This window comes from Pholcus phalangioides, unplaced genomic scaffold (assembly GCF_987345545.1).
Source record: "Pholcus phalangioides strain wild (caught in Gottingen) unplaced genomic scaffold, Ppha-v1.0 ptg000010l_1, whole genome shotgun sequence".
Classification (NCBI taxonomy): Eukaryota; Metazoa; Arthropoda; class Arachnida; order Araneae; family Pholcidae; genus Pholcus; species Pholcus phalangioides.
Window position 1 is genome coordinate 15,104,897 of NW_028301603.1, and position 13,964 is coordinate 15,118,860.

Sequence of the window (13,964 nt, forward strand, 5' to 3'; positions counted from 1 at the left end):
CTTTAAACTTCATCCTCACCACAAGAGTCACTTTTAAATTTGAGATTAGATGGCAGCACATTACTATAAAGTGGAAGTGTGGAAAAATTCACTTCTTACGATCTTGCCTGTCGTCTGCTTCTGTGGAGGTCCTTTTTTTTTGGATGTTTCCTTGGATCTTGAAAAATTACTGAACTGGAAGTTTGATCTCTCAGGTTATAAGGAGCAAAGCTAAATTTAGTTTTTATACCTGAGCTTATAGTTATCACCACATGGGATTCGTCTCCTCCAACTCCGGTACCAGCGCCTCCGTCAAGCGAAGTTTTTAGATGTTGTAGGCCTGATTGCTCGCGATGCATAATGCTCTATATCGCTGCTGTAGGTCAAGGCCTAGAGGAGGTATAAAAGGTACAAACATCCTCTAAGCTTATACAGATAAACGTCCTCTATGCAACTTGATTTGACGTGACTTGAATGATTAGTGTCCTCTAACTGCAACTAACTTGTGTTGTCTTTTTGAAAAAGTAAAGATAAACGGCTTTGACCGAAATTAAATACTTTTGCACTTTTCAAGATTCTCAATTTGCAGTGAAAGTTCGTATAGGTAGCGCTAACATCGGCACTCACTTTCAAGGACATTCCCCTCCAATCATGTGCAACGATGGTAAGTCCCAGCTTCTTTAGCTACCATAAAAATTGCGACGAAACAAACAAAAACAAATGCGAACTGTGTGTACGTATTTGATGATTAGAGACATGGATGTTGGTCCGAGTCCTTGAAATTTGTTGATGTGAACTTCACTTCTCAAATCAGTGAGTATTAAACAATCGCTGTAAAAGTGAATATACAGTAATTTATCAAGATTATTTATCGACCAAAATCACCCTGGAGTCACCACATCTTGCAGCAAGGACCCTAGGATGAGAACTTTGGCGGGGGGCCCTTCATAGTGAATTGAGAGTGTGAAAATACAGAAAGTTATAACAATCGTCCGGGGCTGGAGCTCTGTTAACCCCATTTTTTTTGGGCCATGTTCCCGCATCTTGGAGTGCGGGGGATTGGGGCGCCTTGTAACTGCCACGAGCCCATTTCCAGTTAGTTTATAATGAGAAAAAACATGAAATACGAACTCCCATCAGTCTCCTTCACATGGGGGGGGGGTGTTATGCTTCACCCCTCTTCATTTCATTCATCATATGCTTCTATTTTTATCTGACGAGTTGATGTACAGATGTGTTTGTGAGAGAAATCTAAGATTTCGGCATGAGCTCTAATGAACGAATAGTGAATACTCTTAATGCCTGTGTCCATCTGGACCCAGCCATGGGCAAGGGAGGGGCCCTCATAAAAATGAGATCTGGTCAAGGTTGGGCGTACACTGGTTAGACAAGCGTAGTCATTCTTGTTCACGTTTATTTGTATGGAGCAGTGTTTCAATTTGTATCACTAACTGGTGAAATGTTGTTGGGTTATGCCATACAAAAAAAATGTAAATAACAATGCCTAAGCTTGAATCTAAAGCTGTCTTGTCTAATCGGTGTGCACCTAGTTTTTCAGCGTAAGCATGTGAATTGGTAAGAAGGAATTTCCAGTTCTGTAGAGGGCTTCACAAAAAATTATTCTGTTCTGGATGGAGGAGAGGGGGGGGGGGGCAATGATGCTTTAAAAATAGGCTCTGCTTAAAATGATTGCAACTCATTGCTTTTGTGCTCAAGAAGATAATACTATTAAGTTTAGTGCATGTGAGGTTAAATCCTTTGAGATGATGTATATGCACTCGCGTATAAGTTGAGTTTTTTTTGTTTAAAAATTTGTTTCTATATTTGGGGGGGGGGGATTCTATATGGGTCAGTTTTTCAGAAGAAAAATTCAACCCAAGCTTTACCCCCCCCCCCTCCCTTTATTAAAGACGGAAGTTGAGTGGAGGCAAAAGGGCAACTGCAGGCAAAAAACAGTAGTAGTGGGCAGTAGATTTTCGGACACAATAAAAATACTGTTTAAAAATTAAATTGTGCAGTGAAGGGCAGTAAAACCTTGTTTGTCTTCCCCCCCCCCCCACAATAATCCTAGTTATGTCCCTGCCCTCCTATAGTAAGAATGCACTTATTCCGGTCAACGAAATAAGGGCCTACCTAGCCCATGGAAACAGGCATCTCATCTTGGGCGGAGTTTAAATTTAAACCCCCTACATTTTGATGGCAATAAACTAAGACTACATACATGCTAAACACAATTGCTATGCAAAGTTATCTAAAGCCCACCACACACACACACAACCTTAGCACGGTACAAATTTTCAATCATTACAATTCACCCATAGTTTGAAAAATAGATGGCAGCACTTTAAAACTTCATGCACAATATTAAGATATACACTGGGGCTGTTAGGAATGCATGCACACTTCCGGCACAGCTCGTTCCTTGGTACATTTTCCAGGGCAAGTTGAGACTAGAGTTGAGTTTGGTTTGAAAGAAATTTTGTTCAAGTTTTTGTTAATTGAATGCATTTTAATTGTATTTTTACTTTTATTAGCCTATGAAAATGCAGGCAAGACACATTGCAACTTTCTTGTTCCACGTTGGTTGCTGTGCTATGTATTTTGCTCCTATTGGGAAGTTCTTACTAACAGAAGCCTTTTTTGTTGGAAGATGGCCTGCTTTGACGTATTGGAATCTGGTATAATAATAATAGCTATATTCTATAATCTGCGTTAGAGATGAATGGTGATTTGGCTGAATAACAAATATTCAGCAAACTAATATACTTCTAAAATATACTTCTAAAGTTTATTACAACTATTAAAGGAAATTCAGGTGTAAGCTTAGTTGGGAATATATAAAAATACAGTAGATGCTCATTATAACAATCCCATGTTACAGCGACCATTCCATTACAACGATTAGTAGGATAAGTCCCAAATGTTTTCATAGAATGAGTATTACCTATGTTTTACTTTCGATGTAACAACCCTCCCAATGCAACGCCCATTTTTGATGTAACAGAGGGGGGGGGGGGGTCGTTATTTCGAGCGCAACTGTATCACTATTGAGAAATCAGATTTACAAAATTATATGGGCTTGTAGTAACAGGAATAAGTGGCTTTTTATTTGCATATCTTATCAATGCAAGTTTAATGGGATATCTAGTAATTACTAAAGAACTGGTTAAGAAACATTAGCATTAACATCTAATCCCACATTAGTTGTTTATTTTGTTAATATAACAATTTGAATGTAATTTTTGTGTTTGCTTCTTCATTTTTTTTCTGTTTTAGAGCAGTAAATTGATGTTTTTACGTTTTTTTCTCTTTTCAGTGGGCTCAAGCATTGTATTTTGGGTATTCCGCTCTCATAGATGTACTCAAACCATCTTGTTTCAGATACTCTTGTGTAATAAGAATACGTGATAAGATGTATGCATCTGTCATTTTTCCGGTTGGCTCAGTAAGTGAATTTTTTTCTGACATGATCTGTTTATGCTGTTTATTTCTCCAAGCAATTCCTCTAAGATTTTTTCAAAGATCAGCTTATATAATTGTACATGCATACTAATGATGTAGGTGCCAATGCTTCCAAATTATACGAAGCCTTCAGATTTTTAGTCTAATTGAAATTTTCCAGTTTAAAACCGGATTTTTTCAAATTTTTGTATGTAGAAAAATCTTTAAATTGTACTTCACAATAATTAATAATCCCCAAAGAAAATGTTAGAGTCCTCGCAATATCAAAGTGGCTATGTTTTCGCATGAAAAACCAACTGTCGCAAAATATCATATAAAAACCGAGCAAAGTTCCCATTTATTGCTAAAATCGCCTATGGCTGGAAATGAAGTGTTACTGTACATCACAATGAATCAGAATGAATTCCACAAAAAAAAAAAAAAAAAGATGACAAATATGTATGACAAACATTGTAGTCGTAATAATTGATTTCTGTGAAAAATGGAAAGTAAACTTCATTGAAAATACAGAAAGAAAAGGGATAATTTTAATGCAAAAAAGGGACCGGAATTACAGGAAAATATGGGAATGGCCCGGGAAGACGGGTCATATGGTCATGCTGAAAAATACCAAATTTTTTCTTATTTGTATTACATATTTTCTTTGGCAGTGAAATGTTTTGAAAAATTAACAAACTACAGATTTTTCAACTCTGGAAATTGACACCTATGTAATGATGAAAGTAATGAGTTGCTTGTGTGAATAACATAATTGACTCATAAAAATCTTTTACCATTTTTATTCTAGTAAGTATTTTATCATATGGTTTATTGCTTTCATGGAGAGGATAAAAAAAATGACATTATGGTTACATTTCATATCGGAAGTTATCAGAGGTTTTTTAAATCAAGGTTTATGAAAGTTTTATTTTCCCATTACTATTTTGTTTGAAATATTATTGGTTGCAGTAGCACACGCCAATGAGACATTCATTTATTGTACCAAAGAATGCTCAGAGGTGTTCATGAATTTGATACCCTATTTGTTCTCGTCAGAATCTTTCCTGAGGAGGAGATGCAACAGATACAGCAGTAAAATGGCCACATCAATGAAATGAACACATTGCTACTGCAGAAAGTCCCCCACCAAGGGTTAGTGCACCAATGCCTTGGCAAGATATAGGAAAGGAAAAATGTTTAATGTGTGTGCGCCACTGTTTGGATTCAGTATGCAAAAATGACTGTGGTGCAACAAAAATGATCAAATGATTAAAATGTTATTTATGATATGTTATGTTATTATGCTAAATATTTTTTTCTGCGTGGATAATTTTCAATTACAAGGAATATGCTTTGTGATCCATATCTTGATATTTTTTTTTGTTCAGATTTCCTACTGCAGTGGTTCTCAAACTATGAGTCACATATGTCGGGTATTATTAAGCTTTGTCAAGGGCATTGCACTGAGTCAAACAAATATATGTGCACCTACAAAGTATTCAGTAAGAATTACTCATTACCCCAGTTATTTACACAACTGGTGTAGATTGAAACAACCTCCCATCGAACATTTTTGATTGTACAACAGTAGTTTCTGATTTCCTTTATAACATCAACCGTCTCTTCTGTCAAACTTTACCACAGCATTTCCTTGTATAGGCCTCGCCAAGCAATATTGAATAAATAAATGAATAAATAACTGTTAATGCCATGAGAGTAGAGGATTGAGGATATATGACTGTTAGGTCAAAGGGTCCATGGGTAAATGATTTCTAAAGAGAGAAAGGAGGACCTGGCTACCATTAGGGCAAGAGAGTGACAAGAAAGTAACAATAGGGTAACAATGCAAGGGGTATATGAACCATTATGCCATTATGTAAGGATACAGAGTAAAAGAGATACCAGGGGCTAAAGATACTATGGATGTATGACCCTTAAGGGCAAGGAAGCCATGGTTGACAAAAGCTTGAGGAACCACTGCCCTACTGTATCAAAAAAAAAAAAAAAAAAAAAGAATCGTAACAATTTTCTGTTTATGTTTCAGATAATATTCTCATTAAGTATCTTGTGCAATAACTGTCATAGAAATTAATAATACAAGAAAATAACATTTCTAGTGACTTTTATCGATATTTAACATGTTTTTTTTTTTAAAATCTCAATTTTTCTTTTGATATTTCTATTTATTATCTTCATTTCTACAGTTTGTTTTCACGCTGTTTTGGACCCTGTTCTTCATAAATCGAAACTTGATATTTCCAGAGGGAGCAGAAATACACAACCCAGCATGGACAAATCATATTTCAGTAAGAAAAATTTTTTTGGCTGATACTTGCATTCTTAATTTTATGTTTAAGGCTGATGAGATTTGAACGATTATTCCACAAATTTGAAGTCTACCACTGAAAGTTGATTTCTAATTTGTTCAGTAAATATTTTGATTAACTAAGTTATGTGGCCAGACCAAGGTCGACCTGTCAAGTATTACTTTCACTGTTAAAGCGTGGTGCATGGAGGGTAAATAAAAAGCATTAAAAATGATTGATCTGAAAATATTCTTGCATAATTCTTACATTTACCATCATGCATTAAAGTTCATTTGTCATTTGTAATTCACACATGTGAATGACCTGCAGATGTTTATTTTTCACACTTTTGGGGATTGTCTGTATTAATTGAAAATTTTATTATCCAAGGGGATTCTCCGGACCCATTACTCCTGGTTAATCAAAGTTCTACTGTTTAAGGAATTCAATCAATGCTAAATTTATACAGTAGTTATCTTGAATATCATTTTCTTCATTCTTTGAGAAAAGTTTTCTTACATTTATTCTAGCACACTGTTGTTTTCCCTGTTCTTCTTATCGAGATGTGGCTGGTCAAACATAGATATCCACGAAGAATGGATGGACTTATTGCTACCCAACTTTTTGGCATAGCATATTTAATATGGTAAAGAAAGAAAACTTTCATCACTTACTTTGATTTTACTCACATAATTTACTTTAAACTTCAAGATCCCCCCCCCCCCCATGTAATAGGTTCTTCTTGGACATGCTGCAATTAAATTAAAATTAATTGCTATTGAATGTTATCATAAGATCCTTTATGAATCAAGTGCTACTTGGCTGTGCCCTTGTATCAAGATGGCTCTGCACATGTTTGTTTTTTGGTTTCCCACTTAGTACGTGTACTATATTTCTGAGTTTAAAGATTGGCATAGAGCTCTATCATAGTCTCAATGGGCCAACCAACGGGTCTCAAGAGGCTCCAGAATCATTGAAGAATCATTATTAACTCTGAATTTTTTCAGTATTTCTTTTTGTTATTTGTGATTTGATTCAGAGTTCAACCATTCTAAGACTTTTTTTTATGGAAATTGAAAAAAAGTTACAATGATAAAAGTGTTTAGGGTAGTGTCTAGTTGCTGCTTTTGTTTTATGGTATCTGCAGCTTTGATAGAGATAGCAGAGAAAGAGTATTCAAGAAAATGTGACTGTATGAAATAAGTTATAAATGTTTCAAATGACACTATTCTGAAAAGAATAATTACAGAACTTCATACATGACAAAAGGAACTTGATAACTGTAAAACTAATCAGAAAAATACAGGAATGTACACAGTGAAAATCCTATATAACGATATCCTCTATAATGATAACCACCTATATAATGCCACTCCCCATTTCCAAACATGCTTCCCATAGCATTAATATATTTCATCCATAATATTAAATCCGGAAAAACTATATTTTTTCTCTGGTCTCTGTGACTATTGCTATGTAGAGAAAAAAATTTCTGTTTTTTAAAATTATTTTGAAATGTGTGTATGCACGTTTTTGTTTCTCTTACACAGAACATTACTTTGTGCGCACACATTGATTTAAAAGAAATCATTGGACTTCGATCAATTAGTTATTCTTTGTGTGTCTGTTCTTAGGATACTCTTTCTAAATGCTTGGTTTGGAGAATGGCCGTATGGTTTGATTGAGGTACTGAATCCTGGTTTACGAGTCTTGCTATTCATTGGTTGCCTTGGTGTGCTAGCTGTTTATTACTTGTTAGGCGAAAAGCTCAACAAAATATTCTGGAGTAAGTTTTCCTGTTGCATATTTACTCGTTTTTGACTGACATTGTGTTTGTGCAATGCTTTGTTTAAAATTTTTTCCAGGTGATTTTTATACAAATTTTTGTAACAAAATCATTTCTGGAAATTAAAAGTTCCAATGAGTGTCATAGTATTTTTTGTAATTTGCTTATGAATAAATTTTATTTAAAAAAAAATTAAATTTCCAGAAATTTTATCCCAAGTTTTGATAGGAATTTTTTTTTCTGTCTTGATCCTAAACAGAAATAATTGAATTTTTTTGGCACATAAGGTTTTAATACATGAGGTTTTGTAACAATAATTAATAATTATTTTAATTGAATAAAATTAACAAATTTGGGTTTTCTTTAAAAAGTTAATTAAAGTCACATTAATTCAAAAGAAAACATACTAAATTAATGTCTTAATTTTTTGAAAATTCTCAAATGTTTCTCTCAATATTTAAGTTACCAGTAATCATATAAAAAATCATGTGCAATTAGGTTAAGAATCGGGAGAGCTTTCAAAACTGGATTAAGATATGCATTACTTGTTTTAAATATAGTATATTTGTAACAAAAGAATGTGAATTTGCCTAAAAATTGGAATATTTAATGACCAGTTCTGTATAATATATGCATATGCATCTGCATGAAAATTGTTTTGTTGTCTAACAGACTGAATTAAAGCAATCGCTTGAGACTTCTCTCTGAATTTTTTTTTATGTTTCAGCTCAGATCGATTCACAATCAGAATTTGCCAAAAATGCTTTCAGTAAAATTGAAAATGAGTCTCTGTTGAAAGCAAAAATTGTTTCCGGTGAAGCACAAGAACCTGTTTGTGAGGTTGCCATTCCAGGACCCTCTTCAGAAACAAAACTACTGAAATCTGATGAGAAATATCTCAATTATCCTCCTTGTTGAAGAAGATATGAACAATTTTATTTGCTTATAGAAATAGGTATATTAATATTGAGTTTTATATGTATAACTGAGTTTATAAACCACAATGAATAAATGTGTGGAATTCATTTAAAATTTCGGGGCCCAGTCCTTATAAGTATTGAATAACCATGAAACAACAAGAATGATTCAATAATAATTTTTCATACAGTAACTTGATGTATCATCCATTCCCTGGAACTTCTCAGGATGTGATATTCTACTCATTTAGCATCATTTATTTATTAGCATCACTGTTTTTCTTATCAGTCAAAAGTTTATACTTGCCCAAAACAGTTGCCAGACAACAAAAATAACCACTTCACACAAGGGGGCCCCTAAAACAGATGTAGCCTATGGAGAATTACCAGTAAGTTCTAGAAAGCAATGAGCAAAAAACCAGATGTTTACCCAAGATTTCATTTCTAAACTGTATGAACGTTTTTTCCTCAATATTTTCACGGATTCTGATGAAATCAGAAATTCAATCAATTCTGATATGAAAATTGGCAAATTGGTTTGGTTTTGCAAGAAAAAGAGTATTTGATTCAAATAATTACAGTCTTCTGCTTTCATATTTTATTGCAAAAGTTTTTGCATCAAATAAATGGGGCATTTTCCTTTATGATAATTTTGATCAGAGGCATCTGAACTGTTTGAGACCTGTGGGTGCTCGTCTTCAGCTTCATATAAGAAAATGTTGATTTCTGAATTAATTCTGGTAGAGGGAGGGGATTTCAGGACCATGCTAAGAATACAGCATCCCCATTTCTGATACCACTGCTTTCTATAACTGAGCATGATGGTTTTACTTCTGGTATTATTGCTTGTTCTACTATGTAATTTTTCTTAGAATTTTCAAAATAGAAATTTTCAAACTTAACTTTTTTATAATCCGTTTCATTTCAGGTTTTCCTTGCTTGCTGTTGTTCCGATCTCATGATTTGATGATCTCCATTTAATCTGTGCTGTTTATTATTATTGTTGTTTTTATCAATTTTTACAATTGTTTTTTTTAGCGCTTTATACCAAAAGCTTTTGTTTTTGAATATTCGTTCTGTATGTAAACTATATATCTTACTCACTGAAAGTTATGAAAATTTCAAGCAGTTCTGATGCATTGCATATGTTTAGCTGACCAATGAAAAAATATTGATTCAATTAGCGAGAATGACAATAGATTAGAAAATCAGCTTCAGTTAAACTTTGTTGAAGCACATTTTGTGCTTATTTGTTGTAAAAGAAAAACACATTGATCATTTTCTATCACCCATGTTTGTAGTTCCAAACATGACTCGAACCTGATGGTTTTCCTACAGAAATATCCTATTTAGCTGATTAGATTTTTCTGTCACATTGTTCAGTGAACCATATTTTCTAATAGGAGCACTAAGGAACCAGAACCATTGTGATCTTGAATATTTACTCCATGTTTCTTCATCACCAGTGGTTAGGGTCATATAGATGTGATTTTTACAGACCAGGAACATATTAAATTAAATATACACATAAAAAAAAACCACTTCTGAAACTTGTGTAGTGTTCTGCCGATCTAACTTTAATCAATTATTCTCTCCCAACACATTGAAAAACATATAAATCAAACATGCAATGAAATTACCACGATTTGGCCATTATCAAATTGTGATCAATTAAAACAAAAATTTTCACATTGATAAAAGAAACTTATAAGCAGCTCAAAATGTGCAAATTCAGCAGAAGGCTAGTCCAATCAGAAGCCACTTGACATGAAAAACACTCACCCACCAGCCTCTGCCCCCCCCCCCTCCAGAACACTCCATAGCAGTAAAACCCAAACCATTTTGCATCAGATTTTAAACAAAATTTTGAAAGAATCAGTTCATCTGGCCAGACCTCACCACCTCTAAAGTTCTAGTCAAGAAGTGAGAGACGTACACTACGATTCACAGCATTTTTTCTTATGTTTTTCTTTCTCATAAGTGAAATATCATGTAACAACATTTAGAATTGTGTCCAAATGGGTTATGTACAACTTCAAAAAGATTTTCACTGAAGATAACAAACAAGGCAAGCTGTGGATCAGCAAATAAAGGAAGTGCTCAATTCTATTGATTAATTAGAAGAGATCAAAAACACTTTTAGAAAAAGCTCCTACTAAAAAGAGATATTGGATGAGAGAGAAACTGACTGTAATGAACAGAACAGAATTAACTCATTATTGTCAGCCTTGACTGAGTTAGTCTAAAAATAGTAGTGTTTTTCCCCATGATTTAATTGGTCGAAGCCAGTAATAATGGTTTGATTCTGGTTTTTTTTGATGCAGTCCATTTCATCGAATAAACCTTCTAAAGATGATGTTGGAGAACTGTCAAGTCGATACTCAAACTCATGAAATTTCAGCCTGATACAATATTCAAATATTGTATTCTTAAATTTTTTTTTATCATCCATATTTCTTCATAGGTACTGAATCTCTAGTTATATTAAGACTAAAATATTTATCATTTGAACTTCACAGTTATTATATGCTTGAAAAAGTCTATTGTGATGATAAATTTGATTCAAGTAAAATCAGTAAAGTTTGAAACATTTAAAGGGGTGCCAAACTTAATTGTCTAAAATTGTTTGTGTTGCCTTTTAGCACTTGTTTTGTAATGCAGAGTGATGTTTTATGTTTGTCAGGACTTACTCCAAATTGTATGGGGGAGTTTGGTAATTATGTTTCTCTGTCACTCCGCTGCAAACGTGCCTTCAAATCGAAAGGTATTCCATTAATTATCAGTGCAGAACTTTGTTTTTTCTTGATAAACATCAATATATTTCATGTAAATACGTTTAGAATCTCTAAGGTGTCAGTGAGTGCAATATCCAGTGCATTAAAGATCCTTTCATGTACAGCATTGAAAATTGTAAGCTGTTTTAATGTACTGAATGTTTCCAAAGCATGTTTTAGAATTGTTAAAAAGTATTATTATTCAAGTGTTATTCACTCTTTAAAAGTATTATTCAAGTATTATTAGAATAGATTTTTGTTCTCATTCAAGTGAAATATGCTGCCAAAAAAGGAAAGAAATGTGCCAAAACCCTAGATTTAACAATTGTTAACACAGTGTTAAAAACAATTTTATTTTTAAAAAATTGTGTGGATACAGTAAAAGTCTGTTATAAGGAGTACAGCTTATAACAACAATCTCAATGTAATGAGTGATTTGCAGGTGATTGTCAAAAAGCTAATATTACACAAAAAACATCCACTTATATCAAGAAGTCTGTTATAATAACTATGTTTCCTGTGATTGGTGAGCTGTCGTTATAACAGACTTCTACTGTATTTAATTACTTTTGAGGTACATTTATATATATATATATCAAAAAAGAATGTTAAGCCAAATATTATTGTACAGAATTCTGTAACTACCTTGTTAAACAACGTTTCCTTTCCCATTTTTTTAATTGGTTTGGGACATTTTCGTCAGTGTATATCAGTCATGTTTCAATGAGTATAGATACTGAGAAAGTATTTACTGCCATAATCTACAGCCTCCATGTAAAGAAAATTCTTTTGCTGATTAATGAACAGAATGGAGTCTATTAATCATTTACCAGCCTCTAAGAACTATGCCATGGGGAAAGGGAACCCTTGCATTACCTTTAGTGTATCATTTGCTTTTTGATTATGTGGAGAAAATTATCTTTATTGTTATCCGATTGCCTTGATCCTGTGAAAAATTACATACAATTCATGAGAAATCCAGAAAACATTTTTTCTTGGAAATTGTGCCACTGAATTGTTAATGAGTTTGTTGCCGTTAGAGCTATATTGAATCTCCTGCCATTCTAGTTTCTTCAAGCTCATTCGGTCATTAGCATAGAATATTTCAATATTCCAATTGAGAGTTCAAATAAACATCAACTATTGACACACACAAAATATATTTTATGTAGAGATTCTTCATCTAAGAATTCACTCATAGAAGAAAATTATATTTCTGTACATTTTTAATGTTTTCTTATCAGGAAAAGTTTTTCTTTCAAAACCTAAAACTTCCTTTAGTTTTGTCTTTGTAGGTTAGATAGATGCTAGTTATGGAGTTTTTTGAAAGCTAAGTAGTGTAATCTTCCTGAAAGTAACACAAGATTTTTAACATATTCATAAACTTTTCATCTAAGTTGATATCAGTATCTGTTTCAGAATTGCTTATCTAATATCAATATCTGTTGTTAGAAATTACTGCAAAAATTCTTTGAAAATGTATTCTGTTTCGAATGTGTTTGGTTTTCTTGAACATACAATTTGGTCTCTCTTATTACACATCACCCTTTACCTAATAATGAACTCAAATTTTAAATGACATCTTGAAAAAATTCTTGATTCTTCATGGGAAGAGAGAAGCTCATACACTTCCTGGCTAAAAAGAAGTCTTAATATATTTTATCGTGCCTAATATTCAAGCCCAAGGGAAAAAGTTACCATCTGAAAGGGTTTCCATTGTTCTGGACAAGGGTCAGCAATAAAACAAAATCTGCTGAGTATTTTACCATGCTTAATGACCGTAATCGTCCCTTCCCTGAAGGTGATGGCGTGTGCTAGAATGACAGTGTCAAAATATATTCGCCTCAGACCATGAAAGAGCGCAAGTCATCATGTGGTCATGTGAATCGTCATCCAATAGGCAGCTTAAATCCAATGGAAAGCCTATGGGACTTATGAAAGAGGTGCCAGAGGAGTCTTCCTGGATTTACCAAGGATCTTGGTGGACAGTTGATGCAAATTCGGTTGAAAATAATGATGAGATATTGCATTATCTCATAAAATTAATGCCAATAAGAATGTGTGTTAAATTTTTGTTTATGACAACAAAGCATTAAAGTGTGCAACTTTGCTTATAGCCTGGTAGTGTATTTGAGTATTGAGTATAAAACCATCTTTAATGCATTAAATTCTATTGATACATATTTTTTATCATCTTGTGTTATAGATAATTACTCCTAATGACTTCAAATGTATTTAAGAATCTAGACAGTTCCCTTGAGTAGATGATATACATAGATTTCGTTACACTTGCTTATCCAGATGTATATTTTTCTTCTGTGTATTTTTAATAACCATGACATAATAATGACCATGTGCATTCTCGGAAATTTTGCCATTATTCGAATATTGGTGATTATAATAATGGAAAAAAGATGGTTTTATTTACGGATACAAATGCATCTTTTCTTTGCATTCATAAAATTCTAGCCAAATTGTAGATTTATATATTTGAGCCAAAGAAATAAAAAATATATGTAATTTTTTTTTCTCATCTCTTTATTTTGTTTTTCCTACAATTTTTCTTTTCGAAGATGTACAAAATGAAATTTTTGGAATCATTTGTGATTTCATCATGGGACCGAATAATTGTTTGTAATCAGTGTTGTATTTTTTAGGTGAAAAAAACCTAAGTTTTTTTTCTCTCCTAAAGTAAGTGTTGTGTTGATCTTAGAATATCAGTATTCCGGGTACCCCAACCGCGGCTTTAATATGGGTAAAT

The 13,964-nt window shown here is 33.2% G+C and overlaps 1 protein-coding gene across 1 annotated transcript; it reads left to right on the top strand.

The window, feature by feature from the left end:
- Positions 1-665: 665 nt before the first annotated feature.
- On the top strand, positions 666-13,728 carry LOC149080983 (androgen-dependent TFPI-regulating protein-like). Its single transcript, XM_089237705.1, has 8 exons — positions 666-792; positions 2,514-2,657; positions 3,296-3,424; positions 5,625-5,726; positions 6,257-6,372; positions 7,361-7,512; positions 8,240-8,467; positions 9,358-13,728. The coding sequence occupies exons 2-7, from the start codon at positions 2,517-2,519 to the stop codon at positions 8,428-8,430; spliced, it is 831 nt and encodes a 276-aa protein (XP_089093831.1). The 5' UTR covers positions 666-792; positions 2,514-2,516; the 3' UTR covers positions 8,431-8,467; positions 9,358-13,728.
- The last annotated feature ends 236 nt before the right edge of the window (positions 13,729-13,964 follow it).

Excerpts from the sequence above, each read along its gene's own strand:
- LOC149080983 (XM_089237705.1), top strand. The coding sequence starts at position 2,517 with ATGAAAATGCAGGCAAGACACATTGCAACTTTCTTGTTCCACGTTGGT. Across the intron at positions 2,658-3,295 it reads CTTTGACGTATTGGAATCTG|TGGGCTCAAGCATTGTATTT; the intron begins GTATAATAATAA and ends TTCTCTTTTCAG. Across the intron at positions 5,727-6,256 it reads CATGGACAAATCATATTTCA|CACACTGTTGTTTTCCCTGT; the intron begins GTAAGAAAAATT and ends CATTTATTCTAG.